The following is an 18,931-nucleotide window of genomic DNA, read 5'->3' on the forward strand; positions in this document are numbered from 1 at the left end:
CGAGCCCTCGCGGCCGCGAGGGGACAGCGCTGGGGCTCCGGGGCTGAGCGCCGCCTCCGGGGAGCCGAGCGGCGGTGGCCACGGAAGCGACTCGGGCTGCGCGGACACGAGCTCCCCCGAGTCCCCGAAGACCTCGGGGAGCTCGGGCTGGAGACGGAGCCGAACCCGAGGGCAGCCCGCGGGACTGGCACTCGCCGGACCCCTCAACCCTCAGACTTTGCAAGAGCAGCTGGAAGCGGAAGAGGAGGAAGCCGGAGACCGAAGCGAGGGAAGGGATGAACTACCGGAGGCTCCCGCCCGCGACGAGCCGGAGCCCAGAGTCGGCGTCGGGGCCCCGGACGCACTGGTCCTGGACGTGCTGGGTCCGCGGCGCCTGCCCCCCGCCCAGAGACAAGTCTTGTGCTCCGTGTACTGCGTGGAGAACGACCTGCCAGACGGCCCCCCGGCGGAGCAGATCTCGCCGACCGCGTCGCCACCTCGGGTTCCGCCGGTGACGAACCCTCCCGACACCCCCACCTCCTTTCCGAGCCCCCGGCTGCCCCTCCCCACGGACCCCCTCGCCCCCGACGGCAGCAGCATCGAGCTGGAGTTCTACCTGGCCCCGGAGCCTTTCTCCGTGCCCAGCCTGTTGGGAGCTCCACCCTACTCTGGCCTGGGTGGGGTAGGGGATCCTTATGCGCCCCTCATGGTGCTGATGTGCCGGGTGTGCCTGGAAGACAAGCCTATCAAGCCCTTGCCCTGCTGCAAGAAGGCCGTGTGCGAGGAGTGCCTCAAAGTCTACCTGAGCTCCCAGGTAACTTCACCCTCTCTGTAGCCCCCTCTGCTCCCCATTCAGCCTTCCAAAGCCCTGGCGGACTAGTCCTGCGTGCCAGCTCCCTCACAGGAAGGGGCTTTGAGACTCCTACGGGGGAGGGGGTGGGAGGGGTGGAGGTGGGGGTTCTTTCAATTTCTCGTTTCTCGGTTGTTGTCCTAGTTCTGTTATTTCAGTATATTTTGTCCTTACTGGTTAATTTGACTGGAATTTAACTGCATGAGCATCAGGCTTTGGAAGCCTGGAAGGAACAAGGTTTCACTTGCCCTCTGCTTATTTTTTTCATTGGATTGCACACTGGAGTTAGCCCAAAGAGGGGGGGGCACTGATAGTGCCTCATGGGCCTGGCATCTCAGAAAATAATAACCAGTGGGCAGAAAACAATTAAGTATTGAGTAGGTGAGGCGAAATCAGCACCCACACACCTTCATATCTTTAACGGGAGGATAAATTTAAAAAGTATGTAGTCCTTGGCCCTCACCTACTTTTCAGTTTTCTTTTCCAAGGAAAAGCTGATGCACTTTTTTCTCAGAGAGGTTTTCAGCCAGCACAGTACTTTCAGAGAGAACAAAACAGAAAGAACAAAACAAAGTGAGGCTAAGAGGTTTTGCAAAACAAGCCCTGGTGAAACTTTCCTCCTCAGCTCCTGATTTGAAAACTTGTTTTTTTCTTGGAAAGCTTGAGTGCAATGGACCAGCTCTCTCTCACTGGTGGTGCATGTCTTCTTCCAGCAGTTTCAGTCTGTTATGTTTCAGCCAGTGTTTTGCACAATCCCAAGTGCCCTTTGATCCTGTGTCTGATTGTCCCAGGCCTATTCATCTTTCAAAACCCTGGCTGTTCAGGTGCCAACTCTTCCCCAAAGCCTTACTCACCCTCCAGGCCACTGCCTATCTATGTTCATAATGCTTCTGTGTATCTTATGTGCACTGCAGTTGTTCCTTATGTGTCTGTCTGTCTTGCTGTACTCTGGACAGTGTCTTGTGGTTTCATGGTGAGTTCCCTTTCCATGATAGTGCTTAGTATTATCAGCTGAAGTGAACTGAGCTAGGCTCCACACAGTATGGTTCCCTCTGTTTTGTGGCTAATCCATGTTTGTGTCTAGACTGAAAGTATGCTCTGTACCCAACTGCAAATGCAAGGGAAACTTAAACAGAATGGAATGTTACACAAACAGTAACTTGGCCAGGACGGTTGAGATTATCCAAAGGCCTGTGAGAGTCTATGATAGCTCATTCATGCTTTATCCACAAACAGATACTTAAAACAGGAGGAATGTCTGTGGTAGTGTCTGTGACATCACCATCAAACAGATATTGGTACATGTGCAGAGCCCAATGATGGGATTCAGACATTCCCAAGATAAGGGCCTTGCTCCAGAGGAGTCACTGTGAGAGCATATGTGTAGGCAAGAAATGTACGAGTAGCACAGGAAGATCAAAGAGAGTAACAGTGCCAGGCAGCACTACAATGCTGGATACAAATAAAGTGGGCTTAGAAATTCCAGGGAGGTGGTCATTGTGGTTTGAGGCATTCTGCCTTATCTTTGATTTCCATAATATTGGCCTCTTCCCCAGAGATTTTTTTCTTTTTTACCTCCCAAAATTAGTTTTCCAAAGTCACTGTTTTGATTTCTAGTGGAGAAGACGAGGAACAGGGAGTGAGAGGGCGACAAGGTGAATCAAGTGTCTTTGTAAAGCACAACTTCCCCCAAACTCCTCTGAAGTGACATAGTATCTGAAGCGACATAGAGTCTGAAGCTCATTTGTAGTATTTATGGTTGTATGATTTATGATTCCTGCTCTTCCAAAGTATTTGACACAATTTTCAATAAAAAATACATTTTATTGAAATAATAACAACAAAAAGATGAGTCATGCAGGCCAGGCATGTTTCTACTCAGGGCTTTTTTTTTTTGGCATATTTTTTTATTTTTTATTATTTTTAAAAATTTGTATTTATTTACTTATACATTTACATCATTGTTCATTTTAACACCTCAAGGGTTTTGTATTTGTTCTTATGCTGGGTTCACCACCTGACACCAGTCTTTTTCCTTGCTGACTCCTCCCCTTCTTCCTCTCAGAACCTTATGCGAATGTCACCTATAAGTCTCTGACAACCCTTTTTAAGGTTAAACCTCACCCCCACCCACCCAGTATCCTGTCCTGCTTTTATTTTCTCCATTGCACTAACATGCCCTTTCTTACATAAAAGCACTTTCCTGAAGACAGGGATTTTTACAAGATTTGTTCACTACTGTATCTTTAACACCCAGAACATTGTCAAGCATATAACACATTTAGCTACTAGAGATCGAATTTATGAAGAGCTGAGTGACAGAGAGGAAGAGATTACTGCCAGAAACCCTGGTTATGAAGTGGTGTTCTGCTTGGGCCCTAAATCCGACTTTGTACTTCTTGATACTTACGATAGAGATAAAACATTAAAGCAGACAGAAGTGATAGATTTGCTGTTTGTTATCAAAATTAGAATTAAAGAGGTTTTATACAGACTTTTAGCTGGTACAAAAATGACAGTTCTTTCAATTTGATAAAATAATAAGACTTGTGATCAGATATTAATTCTAAGATCCCTTATACTGGGTTTGTGTTTCCATGTCATTTAACCTCTCTTGTGTCTTAATTTCTTCATCATTGAAATGGATTGTAGGCTCCTATCTACATTGACCCACCAGTTTTAAGGCAAAACAAAATCAGTCTGCTTGTTTATGTTTATGCCTTTCTGAACTAGACCAAAAAAGGTATAGTAAGTGCTTTATCCCCTTATTTTATAAGAATCCATGGGTTTGACAGAAGCAAATCTGTCAAACCTGAACTTGCAGTGTTTTTAAGATCATTTGAAATAAAATTATAAAATTGAAGTAATGACTTTTTTCACCATTACTTTGAGTTTGTGCCAAATAGTGCATAATTTAACAACACCTAAAAAAATCAAGCAGTCTAATTTTCATGCGAACTTATTTGTACAATTAAAATTCTAAAAGCAGAGCTAATAAGCATTTTATACAAACATTAAGGTGCTTATTAAATGTGAGTTGGGATATTGCCTAGTTAATATTTTTCTGAAAGAAGAACATGCTGAGTTCGTTGAAAGAAGGTCATTGTGAACCTGGAAAGTAGGAAGGTAGATTTCTAGTTGATAAATCTTATTTCAGGGCATGAGTGGCATGCACTGAGTATGTGCCAAAGCATGATGATGAGGTGTTATCATTAATTCAGTAAAGATTAGCTAGTGACTTAAATGCCTCTGTACTATGGTTTAAAAATAATAGTTTTATTTCTCTAAACATAATTTTTTTCCAGTGATTGCTGTTACTGGGGAAATAGAGAACTTTCTTAATGGAGTGACCTTAGAGTACATTGGGTATAATCCAGTTTCACATTGCCATGGTGATGGCTTGAATTGATAGCTTATAAATCTTTGACATGACAGAGGTGGTAGCTTTAAGGCTATAGAGCACCATGGTAGAGGTAGTAGAAGTAACACTGGTTTATGTTGCCTGCGTATGTAAATCTCCGATCCATACAGTTTAGAGTTCTGTTCCCCAGTGACCCTTAATGTGCACGGATGACTGTGGTAAAGCACACAATTCCAGGGCTGTCTGCAGGCACCCACAGGTTGCTAAGCCATTTCAAATGTTAACCTTAGGTAGCTGGCCTTCGGCATGCTTTCCTAGGAGAAAAGGTTATCTGCTGCTTTCTTTATTTTATAGGATGCTGTTGTACTCATTTCAGAAATCCTCCACAGTAGCATTCCTTTATGATGTTATTTTAGATAGTAAAATAAATAGTAATGTGAGGTATTAGTATTTAGTACTTCAGATAAGGAAAGGAGAAATTGGGCACACTAAGGGCTTTCTAAAGGTAGCAGCTGGTGTGGCTTTCATCACTCTTCTTCAAAGTGCTAGCAATTGGCAGATGCATATGAGTTGGAATGTGTACACCTGTCAAATAAGTATTAATAGAGACAAGCAACGCAGATTGTTCACAGATTGTGAACAAAACAGCTGCTGGATTTTAATGTCCTAAAATGACTATCAACTACAGTTACCCTAGAATCAGTGACCTAGGGGTGAAAGCTGTGCATCCTATTATTAAACTCTGAGTCATCCAGACCTTTGTGGGTAAAAGTGTAAACCTACTTTTTTATCCTTTAAACCTTAAAGAAACCTGTATATTTTTAGAAACTATCACATTCAGTATGGAGTTTGAACACAGTTGTCTTCACACAGGTGAATTTACAGATTCTGTCATGCTAGGTGTGATTTTGGTAGTCCTGAAAATGTGAGTAGGAATATAAGACTGAAAGCTGTTAAATCACTCCACAGATTTAAAAAGCGAGAGTTAAATCATATGTATGCTTATTCTTTTGTATCTAGAAGTTGTATGTGTGCGGCCCTGTGTGTATATCTAGGGGGTTTGGTGACATTGGCTTTTACGCCTTACTGACTAAAGCCTTTTATTGTCAACTTCTGTCTCCTTAATAACTTCTTCGTTCCTCTAATAATCCCCCCCTCCACTATTCATAATCTGATTTTAACTGGCTTTTAATTTCTGAAGAGGAATCCCCTGTGAAGAATTACCCTGGGTCAGCAGAACCTGGTCTGTGTACCACCTGGGTATTTCTTTTCCTTCCTGTCTTTTCCTACACAGAGGCTGCAAAGAGGAACCCTCTTCTGTACTGTGCTCTGTGGCAGATCTCAAATAACATGACCACTAGCCTAGTGTGACAACTGAAACCTTCAAAGTGGTGATTTTTTTTCTCCTAAAATAGAGCTCAGCTTCTATACTTGAAGGCTCTCCCTTTTTTCCTGATAAAAGAAACAGAAAAGGAAAACATTTAAAATTTTATCTTTAAAATTTTATCTTTTTTTTCGCTCTTAGCTTTTTATTCAGAGTTTGTGATGGGCAATGTAGATAGATCTCCAGAGTAGTAATTTCTTACAATTATCTTTTCCACTTATTAGTGAACACTATGCATTTAACATACATTCATTTGTAAAATACATTCAGACATGCCTATTTGTCAAGTACCATGAGTGACTATTCATGTATGAGTGCCCTCAAGGAGTCATCTTAGGGCTTGGTTTTATTCCCTGCTTTATCTGGCATTATAAGTAAATTTTTCTTTAAGTTGCCATAGAGCTATATGTCTCTTCTGTCTTCTCCTTCCTTTCTGGGAGCATATTTCTTAAAAGATTTATTTATTTATTTATGTATAAAAAGCTGGCATGCAGGGTGGATGAGAGGGTTCACCAGAGAGGGTAGCAGAACAGGCAGATGTACTGAAATACACTGCTGAGGGGAGAGCAGGCAAGACAGGAGAGGTCTGCTATGCCTGTTGGTCAGCTCCCTTACCAGGGATTAAATTCGCACTGCAGTGGCTGCTGATAACTTCATAGTGCTAAGACTTAACCCCTTGGGCCATGAGGGAGCCTCCCCAGGAGGGTATTGTTAAACCAAATCTGTAATACCAGCTAACCTTTTGGGAAGCACTTTAAAATTTCTCCTGTTATTCTTTACACAGATAATAGATTTATTATTTATTTCTTAATGCACATATTTTCTCATTGTTGGAAATTATATATTAGAGAATATCTTGTTCCTCTCAGAATGTGTTTATCTGAAACATTTTGCTAAGTAAGTTTTGGATCATTCACAACAGTAAACTAAATTTTTAAAGTGTCTTGAAAAATCACTTGTTCAAATTTTTGTTAGAAAAAAGTTTATGTGATAAATAAAGCTTCCAAAACAAATTCTATCTTAATATAAAGAGCTATAGGTCTCTTTATTACCTAGTCATTATAGGTAAATAATTCCTAGAATTATATAATTCATTTTCAACTTTATCAGTACTAATTACCCCATCAATTTTTGGATAACTACACTTGAATGTTTAAGTTTCTAAAAGTAATAACAATAAACTATTATTGAATATCTGTATTCTAAGAATTTTTTTCATATTTTACTATTAAATTATAATTCAATTGTATATTAAATATTTGTTACTTTCCATCAGTGTTTGTAGGTATAGGAAACAGGACTGAAACAGTTTAATTGGCTATATGGAATTTATACACTAGATTAGGGAAGGCAGGAGAAAAGCACAAAATAAATTATTTAGGATATTAATGGATAATAAGTTATAGAGACTCAGAGACAGGTAATAAGAAATGCTGTGCTGAGAGATCTTTATATTTTTATAGTTTGAAGAGAATTGTTAGGGAGGGTTTGTTTTAAAAGGTGACTTTCAAGCAGAGATGTTCATGATGGCAGTGAAAGAGCATCCTGTGAGGGTGTCTCAAGGGAGTAGCACATACAGGGTTCCAAGATAGCAGCGCGCTTGGGGGTGTTCCAGGGATGCCAAGGAAATCCTCATGACCGAAGCATAGGAAACGAGGTTGGGAGCAATAAGAACACCACAGGAGCACAGAAAGCCGGTCAGATAGGGCTTTAAGGCCATCAGGAATTTACATTTCCTCTGAGTAAGATGAAAAGCTATAAGAAGATATTAAGCTAGCCAGATGTGACTTAATCTTTAAAAGAGATTACTCTAGCTCTTTGTGGAAAATGCACTGTAGAAGTCAAAGGTAGAAGTAAAAAGATCAGTTAGTAAGACCATAGCAGTGATCCAGAGGAGTGATGACATAGTTGAGACTAGCTGTTAGAGGTAGATATGTTTTGAACAGGTGGGATTTTTAATATACTGTGATGATTGAGCTGACAGAATTTGCTGTTGATTGGGTATGGAATAAGAGTAAGAGAATCTAGGATAACTCAGCATTTGAGTCCAAGCAATTTAGAATATTCTATTTAATGAGAGGTATCATAGGAGGTCTTGGTTTAGTGTAAAATTAAGTGATCGTGGAAAGTTAAAAGTTTTTTAGACACATGAGGGAATCTTGATAGGCAGTTCGTGTTTGGATTTCAGAAGAGGATTTGAGTGTCTGTAGCATCTTGATAATATAAACCATGCAACTAGATCAGGTCACTTTGGAAGCAATAGTAGATAGAAAAGAAAGATTAGAGGTTTGAGTGCAGAACATCAGTGCTTACAAATATGGAGGCAGGAAACAAAAAAAGCAATTGTAATAAAATAAAAACAAAAAACAATGAACAACAATAAACCAGAGACATTTTACAGGGGTGCAGAGGGAAATATGGTCAAAACTGGGGTAGGAAGATCGCACAGGACTATGGTGATGGCACATGGGTGAATTGGTGGTCCACGGGGATTACAACTGAGATGAAAAAATGCACAAAATGAAGAATTATGTGAAAAATTTAAAAAAAATACAAAGGCTGAAAATATGAAATAACCGCAAGGAGTCTGCGAAGGAATGAATGAATCAGTCATACCCAAAGTAAAGTAGTTATCCGGATGCCAAACCAAGAGTTTTAAAAGAAAGGAGTACTATCTATGTTTCTGATACTTTCGGCAGCATGAGTGTTAAAAATGACCATTGAATTTCCCAACAAGGAAGATATTTGTAGCAGTGAACAGTGTTGTTTTCATTGGCACAGGTGGGGTTGGCTTTTTGACTAGAGTGGGTTCAAGAAGACAGGAACAGCTGTCTTTCTATGCTGTATGTGATAGAATGTTATATGAAGAACCACAGGGTTTGATAGATTAAAATGACTTGTCCTAATCATGTAGTAAAGCATTTGCAAAAATGAGATTTAAAATCAGGTCTATTTGCCTCTAAAACTTATGACCTTTTTACGGTCTTTAAAAGCATAATATATACAGTAAATAATGTTTACTTTTCCTTCAAGTTTGTTTTTGTGTTTTTGCAAGATCACAGTACTTCCAATTCCAAAAGGAGACAAAATATAATTGCATGTTTTGAGGAAGTGGAAAGTTCTTGTCCAAATACAGAAGGATTTCTAGCAAACTCAACCTCATTTGCATATAAGAAAATCAAGAGGAATTTGGAGTTTAGAATAGTGATGGTTTGGTTTATCCATTTCAATGGTTGTATACCCTCTAATTTTCTTCTTAGCACTGATCACGCCTTTTGTGTCCATTTGAACCTCCTTATATAACTATCTCTTAGTATTTGTGTCTTATTCTAAACCTGCTCTCTTCTCACTACTAGTGGGACCCTTTTATCCACTTTGGTATTAGGTAACACTTATATGCTCTTCACTTCCAAATCTTCATTCTAGCCCAGATCTCTTCAGAGGCTGGTGTTGTTGTCAATATGTGAATGTTCAAAGTGCCACCATGATGTTTCATAATTTGGCCTAAAAACACATTAGAAGTTCCTGTTGCTTGCACCTAAAGATCCCAGTTTATAATACTGCTGATAAACTTTAGTTTCTATTGTTCCTCTTCACTCCCTTCTCTGTCACTCCAGCTCACTACTCTTCAGTCAAATGTACTCTTTTATTTCTCCTCATCCAGCAGATCTCAGACTTCTTTAGGTCTCCAGAATGAATCAGTCCTGCTGTGCATGCTTTTAGATGATCTTTTCCTCTGTCAATGTTGTATTTCCCCCTTTTGCAATTGTGTTTTTTTTTTTTTTAAAGATTTATTTATTTGTGCATACAGAACTGGGATACAGGCCAGAGGCTCAGGGGCGGTGAGGGGCTTCACCAGAGACAGAGTGGGGAACAGAACAGGCAGATCGACGAAGTACACTGCTGAGGGGAGCAGCGGGCAGGTCAGGAGAGGTCTGCCACACCATGTGGTCACCTCCGGGGCAGGCGGGAATCGAACTCATGAGGAAGCAGCTTTAGATTCTCAGTGCAGTGCTTTAACCCGCTGCGCCACCAGGGAGGGCCGCAATTGTGTGTTTATATGACAATTTGATATTTGATTAATCATCTGCCCCCCTCCTACTTTCAGAGTGTGCAGCTTTCCTAACTAGCTCCTTGCAGAGCCCAGAAAAGGGTAGGTATTCCATAAATATTTATTAAAAGCCTTTGTGCAGTGATTGAAAGTAGATTATGTTTAGGTTGGTAACACTAGTAATGTAAATATTTGAACCTGAATTTTTTATATCTTATTCCACAATATATTTAAATTTTGAATGCAATGGAATGTTGTGATCTAATTCTTTACCCTGGCATCCCCTCTATCACTGAGGTAGTTCTTCAATTATAAAGCCTATTCTCGTTATTATGTTTGCTACATAACAAATTCCTCCAGAACTAACAGCCTAAGACAGACATTTTATTTTGATCATGACACGTTGGTCAGGAATTTGGGAAGGGCTCAGCTGGTCAAATCACACTTGGGGGTTCTCATGCAGTTGTTGTGAGAAGTCAGCTTACTTGGTTGGCAGCTGAGGTTGACTGTTGTCAAGGAGCCCAGCTGCCACTGTCTATAGGCGAGGCTGCTTGTGTCCTGCTTGCATGGTAGCCAGCAGCAGTGGGCTTCTCAGATGGAGGCCAGCCTTCCCCAGAGCCAGTCTCAAGGGAGCCATGCAGAAGCCACATGATCTTCTCTATCCTGACTGAGAAAGTCACTTCAGCATTACTTGTACAAGGCAGTCACAAGTCTGTCCAGATTCAAGGGACAGACAGATTCCAGCTATTTTTTGAAGGTTCAGAACATTGGGAGCCATCGTTTAATACCACCACTTGACACAACAATCAGAAATACTGGGAAATTCAATGGTCAAGATTTTGAGCCTGAATATTAATTTTTTTAAAATTAGTTGCTATCCAGAAAGAAAAGGAGAAATACTGGATGGTTTCACTTACAGCAGGAGTATAACGGACCAGGCGAGAAAATAATAATAATAATAATAATCAACAGCTGTATACCAGAGACATTTTATGTGGGTGAAGTGGGGAATGGGATCAAAAACAGTGGTGGGAGGGAAATGCACTGAACTATGGTGATGGCACATGGGTGATTTGGGGATGGGAAGCCCACGGGGATTACAACTGAGATGAAAAAATACACAAAATGATGTAAAAATAAACTACTATATTATTATTTTTTAAAAATTAGCTGCTCTCTTAACAATCAATTATTGGACTGTCTGAAGAGTCATATTTTTTCTGTTCTGGAGACAAAAATGCGTCATGACTTTTCTGACAACTCAGTATTTCCAGCTCATATCGAGTGGTTAATATAATTGAAAGTTGCTTTTTGTGCTTTATCTTTGGTTAATTTACTCTTAGAGCTTTACTAAATTTTAATCAAAATTTACATAAAAGCTCTTCTCTTAAAGTAAAATATTTTAGATAATTCCATTATAATTGAAATATCTTAGTCAGGATTATCTTCTAATTATTCTTATTGTAATCATCACTTAAAATTTTCTTTCCATCATATAGAAACTTAATAGGATTAAAATATTCTTTGAAAAAAATGAGTATTTTTCTATATAAAGAGATCATATAACACATATATTCCTTGTAACCAAGGTATATTCTATATAGAAGTTAATGACAACTTAGACTTAACCATCCTAGTTAGTCTTTGTTCAGTTGGCCTACTCAGGTATTTGTCATTTGTGATGTTCTAGTTTGCCTGGTGATGTTATTTGGCTAGTGTCCTCTAAAATATTAACCATTAAATTTCCATATGTTGTATTCAGAAATCTCTTTGCATTGAAGATCATGTACCCTAAAATGAAGGGGATATATTGTTTCCTCTCAACCATTAGCCCCGCTCCTTAGCTCAGGTAACAGAATTCTGGGCTTAATTCATTCATGTGAATGACTAATCCCTTTTTAAATCTTCCTAAACTATTTGCCTCAGTAATATTCTCTGCTGCAAGATTCAAAGGCTAATTATAGGTTACCTAGCAAATTACTTCCCTTTTTGTGGTGTAGATTCTTGCCTTATTTCCTCACATGATTATTGGCCATAGCCACTGTTCCTGAAGCTCATTAGTGCTGAGTTGTGTATGGGCAAGTTAAATCGCCACAACTTTTCCTCCAGTTGCTTAACAATATAACACAGGTAAAATAAGACAGTTGTTTATGATATTTCACAAGCATTTTGTTTCTTTTCACAATGTCATTTTTCTAATGTTTATAGTTCATTATTAGTTTAAGTAGAACTGTTAGATGAAATCAGGTCTATCTAAGGTATAGTCTCATTTTTCTGTAGCCTTTTTATAGGAACATACAATCTTGGTGTATGTAGAAAGTGACTTTCTATAGTTGTTTAGAGAGCAGGGGTTTTTTCTCCTGTAAGATATGCCCTTGGTTGAAAATGACAGGTGTAATTCCAAAAGTTGTCATTTAATCCTACTTTTAACTAGATTAACTTTTAACCTTACAGTTTTTCCCAAGCCTTATGTTTTTATTTTTTCTTCCTATGAATATTTGTGAAAGAAATATTGAAACTAAGAGTCTCCCCAGGGTAAATATTCTATGTATCCAGTATGTTGACATTTATGTTAAAATTGTGTGTGTATGTGTGTGTGTACATGCATGTGTACAGGTCCCACAGTTACTATCTGTGCCTCACAAGTGGGTATTTGGTGCTCTTGATTTGTAAAACTAAGTATATTCATTTCCAGGTAAACATATTTATTTATGTATTCATTTATAGATTAATTCAACCAAAACAGTTATTCCTGGGCTTAACTTCTTTTTTATTAGTTTTGTAGAGTGACTTTATGAGTCATTGAGGCATTATCTTTAGGATGGAAAGAGAGCTTAGAGGGAAAGTTGGAAGGAAAGAAAAATACTTAAAAAGATAGTATTTTCCTCAGTACTTCATTTTTTTCTAGATTTCAGGATTTCTGAAAAATTCTGTTCAAATATGGTTTTGCTTTTTCATTTCTACTAGTTTAAAATTTAAAAATTCAGAAAACAACTATGTTCTACTTGAAAAGCAAATGCATTGCTTCAGAAAGTTTTAAAGTCATTTGCTAAAGGTTTATCTCTTTAGTAGCAAGAATAGTTGATGCACACTAGGGAACATGCAAGTATCTGAATTCAGCAATAGTCTCAGAATAATTGGTAGAAGGAACAGGTATAATGTTTTAGTAAGCATGGGCAACAATGTATTTCTTGTATCTATCTCTGTATGAAGAGGGTATTTTCCCCTCAGTATGATAGTTATACAAACAATGTATCAAAATAAATCAAACCAAACCTCAGAGGCCTATGCTAAATGCTGAACTAAATTTTTAAAGCCAATTCTAATACTTTACTGTCATGATTATTAACCATTTTATTAATTTAGTAATATGTTTTTATATAATTAATAATGTTTAAATGGTTAAAAAATCCTTGGAATTTGTGGATTATTTACTTCTAATAATCTTTTGACTTGTTATAAACTAGATGGATTGGACAGAGTCCTGTTGATTTGCGCAGGGTGCTATTGAGGCCAAGGTCAAGTAGACAGTATCCTTAATGACAGTCTGGTCAGTGGCCATAAACTATCCTTAACCCTGCCCAGTCATAACATAAAATGTGTGCTTCTGATCATAAGGTGGAGCTGAGACAAAGTGGAGGAATTCCTGTTAATTTCATCACTCTTTCTGAAAAACCAAATTGAAACTCATAGTCTAATAGATAATTTAGTGGTTGCAAGATTTTTGTGTAGAGAATTCTTGCGGTGACCAGTACTTTCTTTTCTTTCACTATGATGAAACTATAGAAATTTGTTCTGTAATGTTCAGTTGGTTTAAGAAAATCAAAGAGGATGGGAGGAGCTCATTAGTATTCTTATTCTATTTTTAACAACTGTCTGAGCACAGAATATTTGCTTTAACACTCTGCTCATCAGTGTAAGAAGAGGCAGTGTTTTCCAACAAAGTAGTCTATGATCCATCATCTTAGCAAGTTTAGAAATTCAGTAAGTAAAAAATAAACTGTTCAGGCAAAGATTAGTGACTGCTTGGAACTCAGTTGGTTGAAGTTAATTATTGATTAACTGGTACTGTTTGTTTATGGGAGTAGAACAAGTTGGAACTTGGCTGTACCTAAAAGAGGCTATTGCTGCACAGGGTGGAGCAGAGACAGGAAGGGGACATCTCTAAGTGGGTGGCATGAGCAAGCACTACACACTTACTTGTGGAAATACGGAGGGATGGTATGCAGGTGATACCTAGAGGGGGGCAAACATAGCATGGTAAATACAGGTAAAAAAAGTGAGTGCTGACACAATAGTGAAGGCAAAGATAAATAGATGGGACTATATCAAGTTAAAGAGCTTCTGTACAGCAAAAGAGACATTACTAAAAACAAACAGAAAGATCACTAATTGGGAAAACATTTTCTCACACAAAAGTAGCGATAAAGGACTGATCACAAAAATATACGGAGAACTGATGAAACTCAACAAAAATGAAGTAAACAACCCCATCAAAAAATGGGCAGTAGAGCTAAAAAGACACTTCTCCAAAGAGGAAATGCAGATGGCCAACAGGCATATGAAAAAATGTTCAACATCACTCGTAATAAGGGAGATGCAAATTAAAACCACAATGAGATACCACCTCACCCCAGTGAGAATGGCACATCTTCAAACAACTAGCAACAACAAATGTTGGCGAGGATGTGGAGAAAAAGGAACTCTCCTGCATTGCTGGTGGGAATGCAAACTAGTACAACCACTATGGAAAACTGTTTGGAGGTTCCTCAAACTGCTAAACATGGAGCTTCCCTATGACCCAGCAATCCCACTCCTAGGTATCTACCCAAAAGACACAAAAACACTGATTGAAAAAGATACTTGTACCCCCATGTTTATTGCTGCTTTATTTACAATTGGAAAAACATGGAAGCAGCCCAAATGCCCAAAAGTAGATGACTGGATTAGAAAGATGTGGTACATATATACAATGGAATATTACTCAGCAACCAAAAAAGAGAAACACATGTCTTTTGCAGCAACTTGGATGGAGCTGGAAAAGATCATGCTTAGTGAGATAAGCCAGAAAGAGAAAGAAAAATACCGGATGGTTTCACTCATAGCAGGAGTATAATGGACCAGGCGAGAAAATAACAAAAATAATGAACAACCATAGACCAGAGACATTATGTGGGGGTGGAGTGGGGAATGGGATCAAAAACGGGGGGGGGGGAAGGGAGGGAAATGCACGGGACTATGGTGGTGGCACAGGGGTGATTTGGTGATGGGAAACCCATGGGGATTACAATTGAGATAAAAAAAAAAATGTGAAAAATTATGTAAAAATAAACTTTTTAATAAAAAAAAAAAAAAATGTGAGTGCTGAATGGTGAGCTCCAGTCAACAGGACAGAGACCTCAGCACAAAGCAGAACACCTAGGCAGATGGATCACAGTTAATTGTTTCAAAAACAGCAAGAGAGGGATTCCTCTTTGGAAACGGCTCACAAAAGTAGAGTGGGTCAGATCCACTTTATTCCAACTGTGATAGGAAGTCATTGGAAATTTAGTAAAGCCATAAGGTGATAATTAATGCTTTAAACTGATGAGGTTTCAGTGTAGAGTGTAATCTGAAGGTCTTGAAGTCAAGCAAGTCTGGGTTTGGGGAGCAGGAATCAGTGGGTTTGCAAGAGCAGTGGGTTTGCAAGAGCAGGAGTCAGAGCACCGATGAGGATGGTTTGCTCTGGTGTGCAAGCAGTAGAGGTGGTTCTGTCTCTTGTCCATTCATTTACTAGGGTTTTATCATTCAGTCCTTAAAGACCTTGTGTGCTGTGTGTGACTCAACATTCCAGCTGCAGTCTTAGTCTTTCAAACAGCATAGGATTTACCTTTTCAGCTTTATTCCTGCTCACATTTTACCTGTCTAAAATGGGTTTGTTTGCCTGATTTTTTTTAAAGATTTATTGTACATACAGAAGTGGAGTACAGGCCAGAGGTGCAGTGGTAGTGAGAGCATTCACCAGAGACAGAGTGGGGAGCAGAACAGGCAGATCGACGAAGTACACTGCTAAGGGGAGCAGCGGGTGGGCCAGAGAGTTCTGTGGCACCATGTGGTCACCTCCTGGGGCGGGAATCGAACTCATGTGGAAGTGGCTTTAGCTTCTCAGTGCTGTGCTTTAACCCACTGCGCCACCAGGGAGGGCCTTGTTTGATTGATTTTAATTGTTTCCAGAGGCATTGTTAAAAAGTCACTGATTGAAAAATATGAAAACATCGTCTGATTAGTTGTTCCTTTATTGATTGTCAGAATCACTTTATTAAAAGAAGTTAAACTAGCCTATGCTACCTAATATTTTTGTTGCCATTTGCTGTCTTTAGTCTTTGTTCAATTTCTGCTTAGAGGTTTGCTTTCGTCATTATTTAAAACAAATAAACTCACATCTTCCCCTTCCCACAGATAACAAAAGTCTTACAGGTTACCCTCCACTTCTGAAAAGAAGTTATTAGATATTTTTAGTAATTTTACTTAGTGCTTCTTGTCCTTACTCTTTAAAATTGTTTTGGTTGATTGTCATTATTTCCTCAGTTAATTCCTGTCTAATTATTCATATTCACCTCTTCTAATTCTTGTTTTTGTAACAGTGTTCTCTTTTGGTGTCAGTTCCACTTCCTTTACCTTTAATGGAAAAGGCTTAGGGTCATGGCTTGACTATACAAAGGGTGTTTTATTTTGATTGTAGCTGTCCTTTGTTTTTAGTAAGCGTACACTGATAAAATGACTACTTAAACAAAGATTTGCTTTGTTGAGTTTATTGTGAAGTAACTGAGTTTTTCTTCTCTCCCATACTTGCATTTGTTTATTTAATAGAATCCTGAAGTGGTTCTTCTAATTGCACTCTGTTATCAATAATAAACCTGGCAATATTTCATTTGAGGTAATAAAATGTCACTATCATTTCTTTTTAAGAAAACCTCAGCTATCATTGAATTTTGATTTAAACTATAGATCCTATATGTTTGTATCATCACAGGTTTCCAGTTCTCTTACCATATTACACCACTAGATAAAAATAAATTATCCAACAGTGTCTAAAAACAGTAAAGGAGCATTACTATGTAACAACTTCAGCAATCAACTTGGATAATATGAACAGTCTCAAACACTGAGTAGTAACTAGAAGGATTTTTATGACTTTAAAACAGTTTGAGAAAATTTAAAGTTATTAAAAAATTTGCTGCCCCCACATATGTCATTTTGGCTAAAGGTTTCTTTCAGGGGAGGTTCTGAAGATTGGACATTGCTCTTGGGTACTTATATTTAAACTACCCTCTGACATGTCCTCTCCTAGGAAGACCTACTCTTACGTATTTTCAGTTATGAAGGTAGAATTTAAATCGTTTATCTTTGCTTTCCTGATAACTTCCTTAACTGAATTATTTTTCTTTCCTCAACCTGCCTTGTTTTTGCTAAACTATGTTAATATGGCATCAGAATCCATGTGGATGAGCTAATCAGGCACTCTGGAGGTCAGGGATAGCAAATTCTGCTGATTACTTGTTTTTCATTATAACCCAAGGTATGGGCTAGAGCCCTGAATATACAGTCTACTTAACACAGAGGAAGATACAAAAATTATGGAACTGTGGTGGTGGATGAAGTATGGGCAGGATGAGTATAAATTTGAGCTAAGTGGTGTTTTGATGGATATGTGTCTAAACTTCGAAATTCTGGAAAGGGCCTTAGCAGTCATCTGATTTGAAGTAGATAGCTACCTATGAAAGCTATTTCCTAGTAATAGATTTATGTAAAGAGATTGTTAGCGTGTAGACTGAAGTAAGCAGCTCCCTGGGACCCCCAAATTTGCATGCTCTAAATGGATTCTCCCATCTGTTACATAAAGACAAGCATATTCTTAGTATATAAGATCTTTAAAAGAAAATAACTTTAATAGTATTAATATGCATAGAGAGAGAAGAAAGGATAATAGTTTTCCAGTGGGACACCCAAAGTTACCTATCCCCTGTGGGGGTGTACTTAGCCAAATTGGTTGACCCAAAGTGGGGCCATTAAGGCCTAAAAACTTGCCACAATTTTAGTCACCAATTACTGACTAATGCTACTAACCAAGAGGGTAATGTGAGGGGGAATTTCAGCTACTGTAGGAGCCAGCAGGGTGTAATAGAGGTCCCCCACTGTTAAGGTCAGGGTCTACCCCTGCCCTGTGAGGGGGTTATGAAGGCCTATTACCGAATAGTGTGGCTGCCTGTCATAGCTGCTGTGATGAACAAGAGACTGAGTCCGTGACCATCATTCCTATTAAAGGCTCTTCAGAATAACTTACTCCACCCCCTTCCCAGCAGCCCCCTTTGTGAATTTGTTTCTAACAGTAAGGGAAACAAAAGAACATAAGAAAATGTGACTATATCAAATTAAAAAGTTTTCACACATGGAAAGAAACTACCATTAAAACAAAGTGAGGGCCCTCCCTGGTGGTGCAGCTGGTTAAAGCACAGCACTAAGAAGCTAAAGCCTCTTCAGCACGAGTTCGATCCCCACCTGCCCTGAGGTGATCCACATGGTGAGAGACCTCTCCTGACCTGTCAGCTGCTCCCTTCAGCAGTTTTCTTGGTCGTTCTGCCTGTTCTGCTCCCCACTCTGTCTCTCGTGAATCCTCTTACCACTCCTGCACCTCTGGCCTGTATTCCAGTTCTGTATGAACAAATAAATAAATCTTTAATAATAAAAAAAAACAAAGTGATACTCTTCAGAGTGGGAGGGAGTATTACTGAAGTAAAACAACTTAACCGAAAGAAAATAACCCAATCAAAAAAATGGGCAGAAGAACTAACTAGACACTTCTCCAAAGATAACAAACATATGGATGGCCAACAGCCACATTCATCATCACTTATCATCAGGGAAATTCTAGTGAAACACACAGTGAGATACCACCTTTCACCTATGAGAATGACCCTATGGAAAAGCCCAGAAAGAAGCCATAGTGAGGATGTGGAGAAAATGGAAAAACTTTCTACACTGTTGATGGGAATTTAGGCAGGTCGTATGGAAAGCAGTATGGAGGTTTCTTAGATTATTATTATTAGATTCACCATATTTTCCAGCAGTCCCACTCCTAAGTATCTATTATAAGGCAAAAATACTAATTCAAAGAGATAAATGCACTCCTGTATTCATTACCGGTTATAGAAACAAATGCCCAAGGACATGAGTGGATTAAAAGTATGTCCCTCTGTTTTGAATTCTATTATTGCCTTTTGAAATGAATTCTAGGTCAATTATAAAGGTAGAAATGATTATCCCATG

The 18,931-nt window shown here is 38.9% G+C and overlaps 1 protein-coding gene across 1 annotated transcript in view; it reads left to right on the plus strand.

Annotated features, from left to right (window-relative positions):
• RNF217 (ring finger protein 217) overlaps positions 1-18,931 on the plus strand; it is a 168,240-nt gene that overhangs the window by 70,500 nt on the left and 78,809 nt on the right. The window contains exon 4 of the mRNA XM_004674103.1: positions 5-793. Within this exon, the coding sequence (XP_004674160.1) occupies positions 5-793 (789 nt within the window). The remainder of the gene's footprint in view (positions 1-4; positions 794-18,931) is intronic.

This window comes from Condylura cristata, unplaced genomic scaffold (assembly GCF_000260355.1).
Source record: "Condylura cristata isolate star-nosed mole 26May11 unplaced genomic scaffold, ConCri1.0 scaffold00001, whole genome shotgun sequence".
NCBI classification, from domain to species: domain Eukaryota; kingdom Metazoa; phylum Chordata; class Mammalia; order Eulipotyphla; family Talpidae; genus Condylura; species Condylura cristata.